This window comes from Heteronotia binoei, chromosome 3 (genome assembly GCF_032191835.1).
Source record: "Heteronotia binoei isolate CCM8104 ecotype False Entrance Well chromosome 3, APGP_CSIRO_Hbin_v1, whole genome shotgun sequence".
NCBI classification, from domain to species: Eukaryota; Metazoa; Chordata; class Lepidosauria; order Squamata; family Gekkonidae; genus Heteronotia; species Heteronotia binoei.
In genome coordinates, this window is record NC_083225.1 from 143,258,505 (window position 1) to 143,277,019 (window position 18,515).

An 18,515-nucleotide genomic window follows, 5' to 3' on the forward strand; every position below is an offset into this window, starting at 1 on the left:
AGGCTAACTGACAGATGTACACCATGTCAGAAGTTTAGATTTTATTAGCAGAAGATAAAACAAGAAGAAGGAAGTAGGCAGTGGAAAAAGGACACAAATATTAGCTGTGTCCTGACTGTTCTCTTCACCTACAAAAATGTGCATTGAACGTCCTTTTATGCTTCACATGGAGAAATAGGGTGATTCTGCATTAGTCCATGAGCTGAGTAAAATGTGATGAGCAACTTGTTCCTAAATCATCATTGAATAAATACCCTATGAGATGTGTACTATTAAGTTATTAAAATTTTATGCTTTTTTGTGTACTGGGTTTTTGAATTTCAAGTCTCAGTTTCCTTTAATTTAAAAACAGACTTCTTTTTGAAACACCTTCAGTATTTTCTCCTTATTTTATTTACAGGCGAAATCTCACAAAACTTTCCCTCATCTTCAGTCACATGCTTGCAGAAATCAAGGCAATCTTCCCTAATGGGCAGTTCCAGGGTGACAACTTTCGTATTACAAAAGCTGATGCTGCAGAATTTTGGAAGAAGTTCTTTGGAGATAAGTAAGTATCATTTTGCTGTCATGGAGTCTGTCATTACAGATAGGACAAAATTGTGTGCCAGTGATTATGTGAATTGCTTTCAATTTCACATTTTCAATGGATGTCTGGCAATGTTTCCATTGTTAAAATATTATGGCAACTGGACATTTTAGGACAGGGCCATGAGAAATGAGTGGTGCTTGAGTAAAAGCCATAGGCAGTCTTTTATGCATAATCACAAACTTTTCTATTAACTACCTCAATGAACAGAGTTAACAGTTTCTAAAATCATTAGTTCTGGCAATGTCTTCAGTTTATCAAGATGAAGACAGTGCTGACAATAATACTTTTAGATATTGTCAAATCATTGAGAAACGTAAAATGGCTTTTCTGAAAGTGACTCTATCTAGAAATAAAATGTTAGATCCAACTGAACCCTGGGCACAAGATCTCTGACTTCAGGGTTCCACCGGTGTTCTGTTTTCCCCCTTTTTATCCCCACCAACATGAATGTATATCCATGTGTACAAGCTGTGCAAGGGGGTATTATAGGGAATGGGAGGTCTGCGCATACTGCATACTTTCCATGTTTCCATCTAGCTCTGTCTTGGTGTTCCATGCAAGTTAAGCCTGCGCTATGCATATAAAGCAGAATGATGTGGTAGAATGAAGTCTACTACTTCTGAATGCAGGTAGGGAGAGACACCTTTTTAAATGTTGAATGAAGCAGTGACTAACAATGTTTATTCCATCATAATTTTGTGAGTCAGCATTCACTTCATTAAAAAAAAATCTGCAGATGAAAAAGTTAGTACATTAAGAAGTGAAGATCTAGTCTAGCCCCTTCACATGCTGTGTAAGTATTCTGCTTGTAAGGAATTATGGATGTGGGAAAATTTGAAAAAAAAATGTACTTTCTTATCTAGACTCTGTAGTGATACAGTCTACTATTTCAGCCTACCTCATTACCACCTTATTCTGTGGTATGTGTAAGCTAGGCCAGTAGTATCGTTTTCTTGAGTGTTGTGAAGCTGTCCGTCTGAAATGAGCTTTACATGTGTAAATTAATAGAAGTGATTTTGGTTTTTCAGAGCAGAGTGGAATAGAAAGCTGATTTTTATTTACTGTCAGGTTGGTGGACACCTTTTCACTGGTTTGCCCCCCCCTTTCCAGATTTTTTTTTCCAAAAAATTTACACACTGGGGTCAACATTGCTGTTAAGTATAATGTTACTTATAGCGTGGCCCTAATTAGGGTGGATGGCAACTACCTTTTGATCTTCTAAATATGTGCAAAATTATAATAAAAAAACCCAAGTAAAACAATTAAGTTCACTAAAAATAGCCTCAGAATACTGATGTGGGTGTCAGAATGTCATTGTGCATTTCACAATAGAGTCCTGCATAAATGCTTTTGACTGTGCAGACTGATGCATTTACCCACGATGCATTATCACATGATGTAGGGACACTTATTCACAAACTGTTGCTTCCATTCCCAAACATTCATCTGTATGTTGCTGTAGAATACATTCTTAAACAGGAGAGAGTGATTTGCAGAAACTTCCTATTTTAGTAATTGAAATACTAATAACTACTCCACACTATTTTATGCCCTGCACTATCTCTTCAGAATAGAAATAGATATATTGGTGATTAATTGCTTATAGTATGGATGCAACTTTCTCCTGAACTCTAATCAATATCTAAAACCAGTTTGAAGTTGATTTATTAATTATGTTTGGTCTTAACATGATGTATGAACATGGACATCTTAGCTTATTCATGGCTTGTTCCCTGACTGCAGACACACCTGGTTAGTGTGTCTTGAAATAGAAACACAGCTTGGCTAGCCAGCTCCCTAAGCACACTGTCAGGTCCTAGTTTGCCCAGTGACTGCCAAGAATTTGAGAATGCTTTGAAGATTCTCATTGCTCCTTCTACTACTTAAAAGAACCAGAAAGACTGACACATTCCTACCATCAATCACCTTTGTTCTGATGGCAAAATTACTTACACAAGCACACAACTTCTGTTTTTTTCACAGAGGCAGTAGCTCTGGAATTTGTGTGGAAAGCCGAAGGGAAATAAAATAGAACAGGTTCTCTGCATATTCCCCCAATTCAAGGAGCTTGCAGCTCTGTACATGAGGATGAGTAGCCATGTCTCAAGTTCAGGTCACCTCATGGTCTATCACTCTTTGGCTATCTTTCCATGGCTTTAGAACCTCCACACAGTTAGATGTTAGTTACATAAATATCACACACCTTGCTTGCGTTCAACTGCTTGGTGTACCTTTTTTCCAATGAAGCTATTTTCCTGAACATGGGAACACCTCACTGCCCTTAATTGCTTTCTTTGAAGACTGCAGCCTTTGAAGGCAACCCTCTGAGTGTAGGCTAATAGACGTTTACTCCCAGGTAAGTTTGCATAGGATTACTGCATAGTCCAGCTTTCATTCCTGTTAACATAGGCACTCTCACATCACACTTTATGCATGGACAACTCTTCTGCTGCAGATGAAGAATAGGAGGAGCTCATGCTCCCCTCCCCAAAGGAATGTCTCATGAACATATTCAGGTTCAATTACTGTAATGTGCTCTGCTATGTGTACTATGTGATTTCATTGTGGTTCCTGAGTTCTGGAAGTAGACCAGGTTTGTCCCTGTTTTCAAGGAATGCTACTTTATATATATATAAGTAGCATTTCTTGAAAGCAGGAGTGTGTGTGTATACACACGCACACACCCCAATTTGAGAATAACATAAAAAGCAACCTTTCAAAAAAATGTTGAAGTAATAAACAAGCTAGGAATAGAACAAGGCAAAAGACAATATAAGACAAGAATATGTTAATCTGAATAGGCAGCACTTCTGCATCTAGCTGTATTGCAAATGTGTTTCGAAGTTCCGTTGAAATATTGAGGCTGCTTTATCCTTAATTTACCATCGTATTTAAAATAAAAGGAAAGATAGTTAATATCTTGCTGAAGTTCATACAAAATGGAAACATGGAACTGTACAGGGTGTACTCAGCAGTTATAGTTGTTTACAAATATTGTAGTGATGGCAGAGGAGTTGCAAAATGCACATATAATCCAGAAGTGTTTTCATAACATGTATTGTAGCACTCCATATCACTTAATTATTCCCAGTTCTAACATTTTAATGATTTCTACTTTAGTTCAGCTACTGTTTAGTAGAGAAATGCAAAGGATACAAATGGAAAGGCATTAAGACAGAGAAAGGAGAATGTTTTAACACTGGAATTTTTAAACTATTAATATTTATTTTATTTATTTACACTGGAATTTTTAAACTATTAATATTTATTTTTCTAAATTGAACCTTTATTTGGAGCCATCCAGTTTCCTTTTATAAAGAGTAACAGAAAAAAAAATCTACATACAAGAGTGACAGAAAAAAAAAATCTCCATACACGTGCTATGTAGCTCTTCTCAGCTATGAGAAGCATACTTCATATTTTTAGCTGTACATTTGTGAAGAAATACCAACATACACACGCCAAAATGTAGCAGTTCAGCTGCTCGCTTTGTGTTGTTTTTAATTTAAATTGAATAATGTTTGGCCTTGTAGAACAAGAAGAATTTTCCATCATCCTTTTGAGATTATATCAGCAGGGAAGAACTATAGCTCTTCTCAGCTCTGAGAAGCATACTTCATATTTTTAGCTATACATTTGTGAAGAAATGCCAACATACACACGCCAAAATGTAGCAGTTCAACTGCTCGCTTTGTGTTGTTTTAAATTTAAATTGCTCTTTTAATAAAACATTATTCAGACTGGTTTAAGCATCACTAGCTTGTAGAATCTACAGAAACTGTTAACTAGAAAATTAGTATTAGAAATTGGGACCGGATTCTGTATTTTCTAAATATAGAAATATAGCCACCCTGAGCCTGCTTCGGTGGGATAGGGCAGGATATAAATCAAATAAAATATAAATAAATAAAATATATGGAAAACTTGGAGTTGGCTTCATCCTAGAAAATTGTAATATGTACTGAGATTCCATGTACCCAAAGCAGCTGTGGGCTTCAGTTTTTCAAACAGTAGTCCCAACCCATGTGACTAGACAAGCTGTTTTTGAAACTTGGAAAACTTTTCCAAAGCAGTTGGTTGATATTGCATAAGGGATGTCTGATGCTCAGATAGTCAAATTCTGGATTCCTTGATTTGATAAGACAAGTTCAAAAAACTGGTTTCTTTTCAACTCCCAACCAACACTTCTTGAGGCAGGAAAAAATAAGCAAATGAAGGACTTTCAAATACAGCATAATACTTCCAGAATTTATTGAGAGGTTCTTAGTATATTTCCAAGTGAATATATTGGTACTCAAATAGAGTGTTTTTATTAAAACACAACTTAGTTCTATGCAATGAACTGGGAACATTTGTGACTGCATAAGCAAGCGTTCTATGAAATATACTGACTTCCCTATTTTCTTTGAGGACCAAATCATAAAGAATTGTGTGTCTAAACCAAAAATTTCTTATTCAGTACCTTTAAAGTCATGGCTAAGAAAAAAAGTTTGTATGCCACAGTTTGGCCACCCCGGGGCTAAGGCTTTTTCAGTATTTCTAAGATATTTGCATTACTGGCTGTTAATTTCTGTTTCAGGTTTCTGTTTTTTATTTATTTATATGAGGTGTGTGCCTTGTAGGCATTTGCTGTGAGTCACCTTGGGGCTTTGGGAGGAGGGATTTGCTCTACACAGGCTTACCCTTGTTCCCTGATCAAGAAGCTGTAGCTAGTGCAGAATGCAGCACATGCCTGCTGTCTGTGATGCCTCCATGGACAAGCATTCAGTCAGTGCTTTGTGAGTTGCATTGGCCGCCAATAGATTTCCAGAACTGTTTTGTTTTGGCCTTTAAGACGCTGAACAGCTAGGGACCAACATACCTGCTGGACTGTCTCTTCTCTTATGTACCCTGAATGGCCTTGTAATCAGCCGATCAACATCTGCTGGAATTCCCCAGCCCAAAAGACATCCAACTTGCCTCAACAAGGGACGAGGTGTTTTTGACCCTGGTCCCAACATGGTGGAATGACTTTCCAATGACCTTCCTTGTTATAATTCTGCAGGGCCTGCAAAATGGAGCTATTCCACCAGGCTTCCCGCTAAGACTGCTGACTTCCTGACCCTCCTGCCCAAACTGCCTGCTTAAACCACCATAAAACTGTTCTGCTTTCATCAGTGCTAGCAGAGAGCTATGCAAATTGGAAACCCATGAGTCAGATTATTAATAGTTGAATCCAAACTGGGATTCTGGAATTTTTTTTAATATACCACCGTATTGCTGTTTTGTGATTTTAACTGATGTCTTTGGAATTTTAATGTAGTTACTGTTACCAGTTTCCTATGTAGTAACCCACCCTGAGCCTGCTCATGGAGAAGGCGCGATAGAAATTAAATAAATAAATAAAATATAAGAGGAAGTATTTTGACAAAATATAATGTAACTTCCATGTTTAAAATGTATCTAATATTGATAGAGCACATGGAAAGACCACAGTTAATAATTATAGGTTGTTCTACTGTATTCTGAAATTATTGTATGAAGAATGATTACGCTGTTAGTTTTTTTTAAAAAAAGCATTGGACAGTAATGAATTTCAGCTTCTTTTGGCATGGTTCTCTATATTAATTCCTTTAACTTTTTTTGCTGCTGTGTTTTCTATTAAGAGCTTCTTGAAGAAGGATGGCATCTTTTCCCCCACTTCTTCATAACTTAGACTAGTATAAGATACACAGAACTTCTACAGGCATGAATGGTTAACACTTGAAACTTTTATGCATTCCAGTTTCTAGCACAGACATCAGAGATGTCAAAAATATTAGATGAAGGTCGTACAGTGTATTTTAATATGATGGAACTGGATGTCAAAAGGTTGAAGAAAGTTCATTTATCATTCGTTTCATGAAAACAATCCCGTTTTGAAATCCTTTGGAATCCATTATTTATTTTCTTACCACAGAACCATAGTGCCTTGGAAAGTGTTCCGGCAGTGTTTGCATGAGGTTCATCAGATTAGTTCTGGCTTGGAAGCAATGGCATTGAAATCTACTATTGATTTAACTTGCAATGACTACATTTCCATATTTGAATTTGACATCTTTACAAGATTATTTCAGGTAAAGTATTCTGACTAATTCAATATTGAATGCTGCCTTAAGTTTCATTGAGGGGAAGCTTGTAGTGAAAAATCTTGGATTCATTTTAAGCTGCCTTACGAAGAGTGAAAATCAGGGCTTGATATTATATGAGTGAAGGCCATTGGCTTAACATGTCCTTGGGAAAGGTACTTCATAGAATCACAAGACTCTTGTGCACAGCCATGCTGGTCAGTGAACTGCACTGAAAAGATGGAAGAGGACAAAATTACCATTTCTTGCTTTTTCTTTTGGTGGAGCCATATTAATTAAGAGTCATATATCCCCATTATGCCTCTGCCCTGCATTTCCCTGACCTGTCAGGCTGTAACTCTGTGAAGATCCTGTGATACTGGGAATCCGTTTTCCTGGGGTTGTAAGGAATGGTTGTGGGGGAGGATTTACAAACTTTGGAACAGATCACTGGGCCCAGGATCCTCCTTTTTTCCAGACTGACTGCTCTCTCCCTTCTCTAACTGCCTAGCTGTCTTCAGCTGTCAATCTCCCCCAACATTCTGGCAACTCCCATTGGCTCCCTTTGGGAAAAGTAGAATTGGACCTGTTTCTCACACTTCTGTGTTGTAAAGCAGAAAAAAAAAGATTAGTTAGAATTTTGGAAATTTCTGATTTTTTAAAAAATACATTGCAAGGTAGTCAATGTAGCCAACTTGTTTTCTTCCTTCAGTTTACTGGTAATCCAGAATTCTTCATTTCTTCTCATCTCTTTCTTGTGCTGCACTCCATACTGCAAAAAATTGGTGAAATTTTCTTGAGGAATGGACTTGACATTTGCTTATATTGTGTGTATACTAAGAGCAAAACATTTTAAAATTCTGAAGATTCATATTTATATATATTTATACACACACACACACACACACACACACACGCACCCACCAGCTTAGTGTGATGGCTGAAATGCTAAAGTTAGGAAAAATCTGATTTCAGGTTCTTACTCAGCCATGAAGCTTGCTTGGGATACTTTGGCTGCAATTCTAATAACACTTTCCTGGGGGTAAGCCCCATGGAATAAAGTGGGGTTTACTTCTGAGTGGACTTTAGAACTGCTCTATTGAGTAAGGGTGAAACAAAAGTGTATTTTTTTTGTACTTTGAATTTAGCCTTGGGGCTCAATATTAAGGAACTGGAATTTCTTAGCTGTGACGCATCCTGGATATATGGCGTTTCTGACTTATGATGAAGTTAAAGCAAGATTACAGAAATACAGCACCAAACCAGGAAGGTAATTCATTTCAGCTGTCCTTTATTTCAGAGAGCCCATGTGTTGTGTGTGCTGTTAAACTTCATGTTTTCATTCATGATTCTGTACACATTGGGTAGGAAGACTGAAGTCTTATAAACTGGGTATTTTATAATATTTCTATCTAGTTTACTGTCCCTTATGTGCAGTGAAAAGTTGTTTCATACTCAATGCAATTTTGGAAGCATGTAATGTGTCAGATGCCCAGTGGATAACTAGGCACATCTGGTGAACTACATTTTACTTGATACATTTTTGTGAGTTTCCCAGACATGCTAGAAGAACAGTGTCCATGATATTCCTGGTAAATCTGAGACATGCTTGTAATGAGATGTAAATATGGATCTGTCTCCAACAGATTTTGAAGCCTTCTTGAAGAGCCTTCAGTGTTAAACAATTTTTAAAGGATTTGTGATCCTTGTATGTTATGACTGTAAAACCACTGAATTTACCTATCAACCTCTTGATTTTCACAGGTGCTTCAATCTGTGCCTTACTGTAATGTCTGTATTTCATCTTGGCCTTCTTTCTTTATTCTGTTGCCTTTTGTTTCTGTAAAAACTCTCCTGTCTTCTTCACCATTTCAACAGGATCATTGCGTGTGTGTGTTTGAAGTGCTGTCACATCACTTCTAGCTTACAGTGACCCTATGAATTAACATCTATCCTATTGTTAAAATCCTTGCTTAAATTTCACAGACTAAGGGCCATGGCTTCCTTGGTTGAGTCAATCCATCTCACGTTTGGTCTTCCTCTCTTTTTCTGCTGCCTTCAAGTTTTCCAAGCATTAGTGACTCTTGTCTTCTCATGTGACCAAAATACAATAACTGCAGTTTAGTCATTCTCCGGTGGTCTGGACAGTGGGTCGGTCCGACTACTGGGTATAGGCTCCTCCTCCTCGTCACAGGGTCGGGTGCTCCAATCGATCCGGAGGGGGAGTGGCCTATACCACCCAGGACGCGCCAGTTCTTCTCCCGGCCCTGCACGAGGCAGGATGGTTTTTCTCCAGGCGCTTGCTGAGAAGCGCAGAAGATCCGGATTACTGAAACAAAACAGACCGGAAGCGTTGGGATCGGTCCCAACAACACCGGTGGCGGCAGTCTGCAGGGTCTACTCACGAGTAGACCTTGAGCGAACGGCAGACGCCCTCAGCGCTTCGTTCCCTTGCAGTCGCGATTGGAACCAAGCCGGAAGGAAAGAGAGGCGGCAAGCGCAGAGGCAGCACGGTAAGCCGCCCTACAGCAACAGGGCTGCGCGCGAGTCCACAGGGCTTCAGATGGGTCTCCAGGCTGCCCGCGTTGTCTCTCCTTCGGACTGCCTAGTCGTATAGGCTTGGCAAAGGAGTGAGAGAGAGAGGCCTCTGAGGGGGTTTGTTCCTGACTGGAAGGCAAGATACCAAAAGGCCCAATAGAGGGTGCAACGGAGACATTCTGTCTTCCATTGTGAGCCTTTTCCCGCTTCTTTTTTAGTTGCTTTTGCCTTTCCTTCCCTTATAGGGACGTGAGAAGCTACAAAATGGCGACTAGCTCTCACAGCAACTCACACAGCGAATGTGATCTACCTCTTCTGTCTGGGGCTCTGACTCCTCAACAGGAGGCTCAGAATCTTGACCTCACAGGAGAGGATGCCAAGTCAAATTTAGTCCTTTGGCTTAAGAAAGAGCTGCTAAAAGAGTTGGGACAGGACCTTCGTCAGCAGCTGGACTCCCCTGCTTCCCTACAACCAAAAAAGAAGGATGGAGGGAAAAGGGGCAGAGATACTAGTCCCAGTGACACTATGGAAGGACGCTCTAAGATCAAGCCTCCTTTGGGTTTGGATTCCCCCCTCTTGAGCTCAGCTGAGGAATCAGAAAACTCTGAGCAGTCAGATAAGGAGGAGGGTGAACTGTCAGACAAGGAGGAGCAGACTGACACTGTTCAATCTAGGCTCTTTCCTTCTGAATACTATTCAAAATTGCTTCCCAAAGTACTGAGGACCCTCAACTTTGTACCCACTCCTAAAGAAAATGAGGAGTTGGATCCTGATCTCCCCACAGGTTCAGGGGAGATGATGCCAAAATTGAGCAGTGCTCAGACAGGGGTTCCTTTGCCTGCGGCCTTTTTTGCCTTAGTCAAAGCGGAATGGGAACGTCCGACTAAGCCTAAAGCAAACCATCAGGTTCTCTCCAAACTTTATTTGCTTATTCCACAGGCTACTAAGAGATTAAAGTTACCAACAGTGGATGACCCTGTAACTAGCCTGATTTCCAATTCGGTCCTTCCTATGGACGCAGATGGTTTACCCAGGGATCCATGCGATAGGAGGGTTGAGCAGGCCTTACGCAAAGAGTTTGAAGCGACATCTTGGGCCATCAAGGCAGCCACTACGTCTTCATTGTTTGCCAGAGCAATGTGCACGTGGTCTAATAACTTGGCAGCAGCAGACAGTGGAGCTCCTAAGGAGTTCAAGGACGAGTTAAAAAAGATTGCTTTATCCGCTGCCTTCGTGGCAGATAGTTCATTAGACACTATGCAACTGGCGGCCAGGGCCATGGCATGTGGGGTAGCTGCCAGACGCAACATTTGGTTGCGTAATTGGGAGGTAGACACTGCAGCCCAAGCCAGGGTGGCAGCGGTGCCTTTTAAAGGAGCCTTGTTGTTCGGGGAGGGTCTAGATAGATACCTCATTGAGAACAAGGATAAAAAGAAGGTTTTACCTTCCAAGAGTAAAGAGTCGAAACAGGGGAAGTCCTTTCCTTCCTTTCGAGATTCGAAGAAACCATCCAGACCAGGTTCCTTTCGTCCCTTCAGAGGCAAGTGGCAGCAGAAGGGGCGTGATCCCAAACCATACTACTCTGGGAAGGCAGATCAGGGTTCCAAAAATCCCTCCAAGAAAGGAGGATCCCAGTGACTATGCCTCTCACCAGCCGACAAACAAAATAGGGGGTCGTCCTTCCCTTTTCACAGACATTTGGAATCAGTCAATTCAGGACAAGTGGGTTCTAGAAGTAGTGGAACAAGGTTACGCCTTGGAATTCCACTCTCTTCCCCCCAACCATTTTCGAGGGGTTCCCCGGAAAAAAAGATTTATCTGCTCACAGAGCAATGTTGTCGGCCATTCAGCACTTGGTGAATATAGGGGCAGTGGAGGCCGTCCCGGTACTTCAACAGGGTTTGGGGGTCTATTTGGTGATATTTTTAGTTCCCAAAAAGAACGGGGAGTTCAGAACCATTCTGGATCTGAAATGGCTCAACAAGTTCATCCTGACAAAACATTTCAAGATGGAGACACTACGGTCAGTATTGCTAGCCATTCAGCCTCAGGTTTTTCTGGCTTCCTTGGATCTGTCAGAGGCCTACTTGCATGTTCCCATTCGGGAATCACACAGAAGTTTTCTGCGTTTCTCCTACGGGGGGAAGCATTTTCAATATCGAGCCCTGCCGTTTGGTCTGAAGTCTGCGCCCCGGGTATTCACAAAAATTCTGGTGACCCTGGTGGCGGAGCTGAGATTGCGGGGTGTGGCCCTATTTCCTTCCCTGGACCACATTCTGGTGAAGGCAGGGTCCCACCAGCAATGCCTGGAGGGCATGCAGCAGACAGTGACCATGTTGCGCTCTCACGGCTTCGTGGTGAACCTAGAGAAGAGCAATCTGCTTCCCTCTCAGATACTAGTGCATCTGGGAGAGGAAATAAATACAAAGGTGGACAGAGTCTTCTTAACCCCAGAGAGACGGGAGAAGTTTTGCCTCTTTTTGCAAGGGGTGTTACAGTAACCGAAGGTGCCAGTCATGAAGTTAGCACAAGTCTTAGGGATGATGGTATCCTTTCAGGATCTACTGTCTTGGGCCAGATTCCACACTCATCCCCTACAATTTTTTCTGTGGTCTTTTCAGGAGATTATAAGGAACAAAATTCCCAAACTGGTGACACTACCGTTAGAGGTGACGTCCCAGTTACAGTGGTGGTTGAACCCGGGTCTTTTCAGTCCAGGTTACCCGCTTCGCGAACCTCAGAGGGTTTGCATGACTACAGATGCCAGTTTATGGGGTTGGAGGGCTCACAGGATCAAATGATCCAGGGTCAGTGGGAGCCTCACGAGATGAAGCGCAGTATCAACTTCCTGGAACTCAGGACGATCCGGTTAGGGTTGCAGGCAGTTCTGAGGGGTCACCATGTCTTGGTGAAAACGGACAACTCAACCGCCAAAACATATGTTAATCGACAGGGAGGAACCAGGGTGAAATCACTTCATGCCGAGGCGAAGGTTCTCTTCGAGTGGGCCGAAGTCAATCTCCTGTCAATCAAAGCGGTGCATGTTCCAGGGAAGGACAATCTGCTACCGGATTGGCTCAGCAGACGCTGGCTGGACCAAACAGAGTGGATGTTACACAGGGACACCTTCCGTCTAATAGTGGACAGGTACGGACCTGTGTCGGTGGACTTGTTTGCCACGGCAGAAAGTTGCCAAGTGGACAGGGTCTTGGCCAAGGTCAGAGACACAAGGGCAGAAGGAACTGATGCCCTCAGCGCTGCATGGCCGACGGGACTAGTGTAGGCCTTCCCGCCCCTTCCTCTATTACCCAGGGTGTTACAGAGGGTGGTAGAACTAAAGGCGGAGATGGTGTTGGTGGCTCCCTTCTGGCCGAGACGGTCATGGTTCCAGGAGCTCCTGAGGTTGTCTATTCAGCCTCCTTGGCGGCTGCCAGGCAGGGACGACCTTCTGACACAGGGCAGCATGTCTCATCCTCAACCAGACATGTTGCAATTGACAGTTTGGAAGTTGAGCGGTTACAGCTCAAGGAACTAGGTTGTAGCACCAGAGTGGTGGACACTATGTTAGCATCGCGTAAGTGTTCCACTAATAGGATATACAATACCACCTGGAAGGTTTTTGCTTCGTGGCCTACCTTACGGGGGTGGGATCCGATGAAGGTGAAGGTAAATGGTATTCTAGGTTTTCTTCAGGAAGGGGCAGACAAGGGGCTTTCTACCAGCACGCTACGGCGTCAGGTGGCGGCCATATCGTCTATACAGGGGGTGCGGGGACGTAAGTCCTTGTCAGCGCATCCGCACATTAAACGGTTCCTGAAGGGTGTTGCTCTCCTTAAGCCCCCACAGGTACATAGATTCCCCTCGTGGAAGTTGAATATAGTACTAACTGCGTTGTGTGGGCGTCCCTTCGAACCTATGGCTTCCTGTGGACTGAAGGAACTGACTCTAAAAAACAATTTTTCTAGTGGGTATCACTACAGCACGGAGAGTGTCTGAGTTAAGGGCCCTGTCGGTCGACTAGGAGCTTTGTGTTTTCCATAATGAAAGGGTGGTGATGAGGCCAGACCCATCTTTCATTTCTAAAGTTAATTCTGTCTTTCATAGGTCCCAGGAGTTGGTTCTTCCAAATTTTTGTCCCAACTCCCAGTCTCCCAAGGAAAGGGAGCTGCACTGTTTAGACGTTAGGAGGGCACTTAGTTTTTACATTGATCGCACAAAAGACTGGAGGAAGTCTAATGCATTGTTTGTTTCATTTAGCAAGTAGTCGCAGGGACGACAGGTCTCCACTTCCTCCCTTAGCAGGTGGCTACGGGAGTGTATTGTTTTGGCTTACAAGGCCCAAGGTCAAACCCCTCCAGATGGGATCACGGCCCATTCTCTAAGGGGTGCTGCAACATCAGCTGTGTACCGGTCCTTTCCGTCCTTAGAAGCTGTGTGTAAGGCAGCGACTTGGAAATCGGTACATACCTTTACCAGGCACTATAAAGTGGATAAATGGGCTTCAGCGGAGGCGGCCTTTGGGAGGCGTGTGCTGCAGCATGCACTCTAAACAGGGAAGCCGGTCCCGCCCGGGGATGTTCAGCTTTGTTACGTCCCAGTAGTCGGACCGACCCACTGTCCAGACCACCGGAGAACGGAAGATTGGTATCACTTACTGTGAAGCTTCCTTCTCGGTGGACTGGCAGTGGGTCGGTCCGGCCCGCCCGTTAAAGGTTGAGCGGCTTCCTGAGTTTTGGAGATGGATCCTGGAGCAATGGTGCTTTCCCTGTGGGGAGGATGTTACCTTTGCTTTGCTTAACAGTGACTTTCTTTCAATCTGCCATTTGTATGGTGTGTTGAACTGTAATAAACTAATCTTCTCATTTATTCGTCTCTGTACGTGAATGGGGAGGTGGTGAAAATTTTTATTATTGGGGGGATGCGGCTTGGATACAACTGGCGCGTCCTGGGTGGTATAGGCCACTCCCCCTCCGGATCGATTGGAGCACCCGACCCTGTGACGAGGAGGAGGAGCCTATACCCAATAGTCGGACCGACCCACTGCCAGTCCACCGAGAAGGAAGCTTCACGGTAAGTGATACCAATCTTCCGTTTTAGCTTCTAGGAAGAGTTCAGGCCTGATTTGTTCTGCTACCCACTTATTTGTCTTTTTGGCTCTCCCCAACACCACATTTCAACTTCTTTCTTGTCCACTTTCCTGCCAACTTCCTTTCCTGTCCACTTTCACACTCATACATAGTAATGGGAAGTAATATAGTATGAATTACCTTGATCTTGATTGCCAGAACACATCCCTACACGTAAGCGTTTTTTCTAGCTCGTTCATGGTTGCCCTTCCCAGTCTCAATCTGTTTCTGATTTCTTGATTCTTCACTGTTTTCTGCTAGTAATGTATCATCTGCATATCTCAAATTGTTAAAAGTTCCTTCCACCAGTATCCGCTCTGCTTTTATTTAAATTTAATGCAGTTTGTCTTATGATGTGTTCTGTTGCTAGATTTAACAGATATGGAGAGAATTCACATTCTTGTCTGACACTTTTATCAATTGGAAACAATTCTGTTTTCCATATTCCTAAATGTAGCCTCTTATCCAGGTGCCATTCAATCAATCAGATATTGTGGTACATCAGTTTCTTTAAAAACCAACCATAGTTTTTCATGATCCACACAGTTAAAGCTTTGTTATCATCTGTGAAACACAAGCTGACCCCCCCACCTTCTGAAATTCTCTTGTATGCTACAGTGACCAACGTAATAGGACCATCTATAGTGATAATTTTCTTATCCATGGCCAAATCGAGGATGGCCATTGGCTAATATTTCTGGAATAAACTATTGGCCCATCACATGTCAGTCAATGTTTTTGGCCTCCCATTGGCATACTTCCCTGCCTCTACATAGTAAGTAAGTAAGTAAAATTTTATTTGTATCCCGCCCTCCCCCACCAAGCAGGCTCAGGGCGGCTAACAACATCCAATAAGTAATACAATAATAAAATAATGAATTAATCTTAAAACCAATCAATACTTAATTAAAAACATTACTAAATCTAACAGTATTAGGTCTGACAGTAACATTATTATTTGACGCTATGCCTGTCAGTTAGTATGAACATATGAACATATGAAGCTGCCTTATACTGAATCAGACCCTTGGTCCATCAAAGTCAGTATTGTCTTCTCAGACTGGCAGTGGCTCTCCAGGGTCTCAAGCTGAGGTTTTCCCACACCTATTTGCCTGGACCCTTTTTTGGAGATGCCAGGGATTGAACCTGGGACCTTCTGCTTCCCAAGCAGATGCTCTACCACTGAGCCACCGTCCCTCCCTTTTTTTTTTTACATAGAAAGTTCTCCTTTCACACACAAACACGTTTGCCTTTCATGCCAAACAGTAAAAACCCGGAACATTCGTGCCTGGTTCTGGTTACACAGTAGTAAATAGTAATGTGCAAGTAAACAAGAGACCAAAACCACAAATGAACACATGTACATCAGGGAGGGTGAATGGCCGATCTCTAAACCAAACCATTTTGATGTTTCCTTTATTATACACTTATAGTTCAGCCATTCATGAACGCCAGTTTGAAGAGGGTGGTCTTGCAGGTCCTGCGGAACTGATCAAGGTTCCGCAGGGCCCGCACCTCCTCTGGGAGCTGATTCCAAAAGTATGGGGCCGCGGTCGAAAAGGCCCGTGTGCGGGTATTCTGAAGCCTAACTTCTTTTGGCCCAGGGATGGTCAATCTGTTTTTCCCTACTGACCTCAGTGCTCTCTGGGGCTCGTACGGGGAGAAACGGTCCCTCAGGTAGGTACTCAGGCCCAGAAATGTTGAACAAACTGCCAGAAGCAGTCTTCCCTCAGTCAGCTGGCCTCAGAAGGGGCTGCAGAGCTACTGCGGCCTCATGAAAGTCCTCTTCGCACACTCAACTTCCAAAGGCTGCAGAAATAGCCAGAGAGGCCTGGCCCTGCTTGTAGTGTTTTCTGCTGCCTGGAAAGTGCTGTCCAAAAGCTATTGCTAGGCAAAAAAAGGCTGTTGGTCAGCAGAGAAAGAGGCCCCAGGTGAATAGAACTGTATACAGTCCACGCTCCAAAGCAGTGATTTTCTCCAGGATGGGGAGAGAGATGTGTTCTCTGTACTTCAGTTCTTCAGGATCCATCTGGAGGTTGGCTACCCTAGGCCTGGCAGCACCCTCCGGGTGCCTTGATGCCACCAGCCATTTTCTCCCAGGGAACTACTGTTGTCAATCTCCAGGTGAGGGAAAAGGAAACAAAGTGGCTGCACAGTAAGATTGAACCAAAGCAAAACCACTGTGTACACAGAAATAAATGAACAATTAATAAGTGAGTACAGTATCCAAATTATAAAGATACCACAAACATACAGGAAGTTTCTATGAGGGGATGGATTACACATTGAATTTCAAGAAGGTTCTAAAGAGAATGCAAAGAGTCCATTCAAAAAAGCTTCCCCTGGAAATTCAAACTCAGTCAGTTCCAAAAGCTGTGCTTGATCCAATCTCCCAAAACAAAGGCTCCAAAGGTACTGTGTTCCCTTTACATGTTGGTCGACTTCGTATCCCACATTTTGCAAATGAGCTTCATCCAAGAGCCATCCTGTTTGTATAAAATGCAACACTCCATGCACAATAACAAGATCCTATATACAGCAAGAAATACATGATTACCTGTAAACAAACATCAGTGATGTCAAACTAAGACATATTCAATTTCCAAAAGGCAGAAGCTCGTAAAAATGCATTCCAAACAACAAACTTTTAAAGAGACCAACAGGTGTTGCATATCATCTCCTTAAAGGTAGCATAACAAAGTTTAATAACAATGAATAAATATTCTGAAACGTGAAAAAAGCTTACATTGCATGAGCATAAAAAACAGGAATAATCATTATTCACATTGAAACCATTGGGTTGTACAGTATTGAGGCGGTGTATCCATCTGGCCTCCATTTGTAATAAGGTCTTATGTGCGTTCTCCCCTTTGTAGCCAGAGCTATCCAGTTTCTGTTCCAAAATCCTAGACTTTACAGGTCTTATTGTGCATCCAATGTATAGCCTGGAACATTCACATATTAAAATATAGACAGCATATCGGGACCAGCAGGAAGTGAAAGAAGACTATTTCACTTCAGTATAAATGGGTCAATATACTCAGAAACCTTTAAAGAATACTGGCATGCCTTATATCTCTCGCATGCAAAATGTCCTATTGGTCTACCAGATGGCGCTGTTCGTATCGGTAAGTCCGTTTTTACTAACATGTTGTCTAAGTTCTTCGTTGTCCAGAAACCCACCATGGGGGGGGGGCGGGCTACACAACTGGAAAGATCAGAAACAATGTTCCAGTGGTGCTTAATGATATTTTTTATAGTGAGCGCCTGTGAAGAATATTGCAAAGACCACATAAACCTGTTCTTGTCCTCCTTTCATTTATACCTCGATTGCCCCTTCCCATGGTATCCGCCGCATTCTGGCTTTTTTTATTACACGTTTCGGGTAGCCACGTTCCGTAAGCTGTTCTGACAAGGACCAGCTAGCCAGACGATAATCATTCTCTAATGTGCTGTTCCTCTTTAACCGCAAAAACTGACCATACGGGAGGTTGTTATGGAGATGGGAGGGATGAAACGAACGGTAGTGAAGAAAACTATTCTTAGCTATGGGCTTCCTGTGGTTTTTAAGAGCTGTTGTATTGTGTCTAGTTCTAAAAATCTCTGTATCCAGGAAAACTACTATATTTTATCCCAATTATTAGATAACTGAATACTCGTGTGACAAGAGTTCATCCTTGCTGCCACTCTTTCAGCCATGCCTTCGCCTTTTACAAATAATAGGACGTCATCCACAAAATGATAGTACAAGGAAATGTTCTCAATGGGTTGAATGTAGGATTGCAATAATAATTGGATTCCAAAACAGACATAAATAAACATGCAATGGATGGAGCGAAAGCAGATCTCATGGCCCCACCCTTTTTTGTATATAAAAGGTGTTACCAAAACAAAAATAATTTTTCTCAATTACAAGATCAACTAAGTCCAGACTTTCCCTACGGTCAAAAAAGTTTTGTGCAGTCTCTCTCAAATCATCAAAAGGTATATTGGTGTACAAAGACTGTACATCCATGGTTACCAAGTCAGTATTCACCGTTAGTTCAAACCCTCCCACCTTAGATATAAGATCAGTGGTGAACCACTGTACAAATATATTGATTTTTATTTAAAACTATTTGTCTTTGAGATTCCCAGCTTTATTAAGGACACCACTGATCTTATATCTGGATCGGG

The 18,515-nt window shown here is 42.3% G+C and overlaps 1 protein-coding gene across 4 annotated transcripts in view; it reads left to right on the forward strand.

The window, feature by feature from the left end:
• CBLB (Cbl proto-oncogene B) overlaps positions 1-18,515 on the forward strand; it is a 143,536-nt gene that overhangs the window by 57,145 nt on the left and 67,876 nt on the right. For all 4 annotated transcript variants that reach the window (XM_060234552.1, XM_060234553.1, XM_060234554.1 and 1 more), the window contains exons 3-5: positions 401-547; positions 6,528-6,684; positions 7,824-7,945. In XM_060234552.1, coding sequence (XP_060090535.1) covers positions 401-547; positions 6,528-6,684; positions 7,824-7,945 — 426 coding nt within the window. The remainder of the gene's footprint in view (positions 1-400; positions 548-6,527; positions 6,685-7,823; positions 7,946-18,515) is intronic.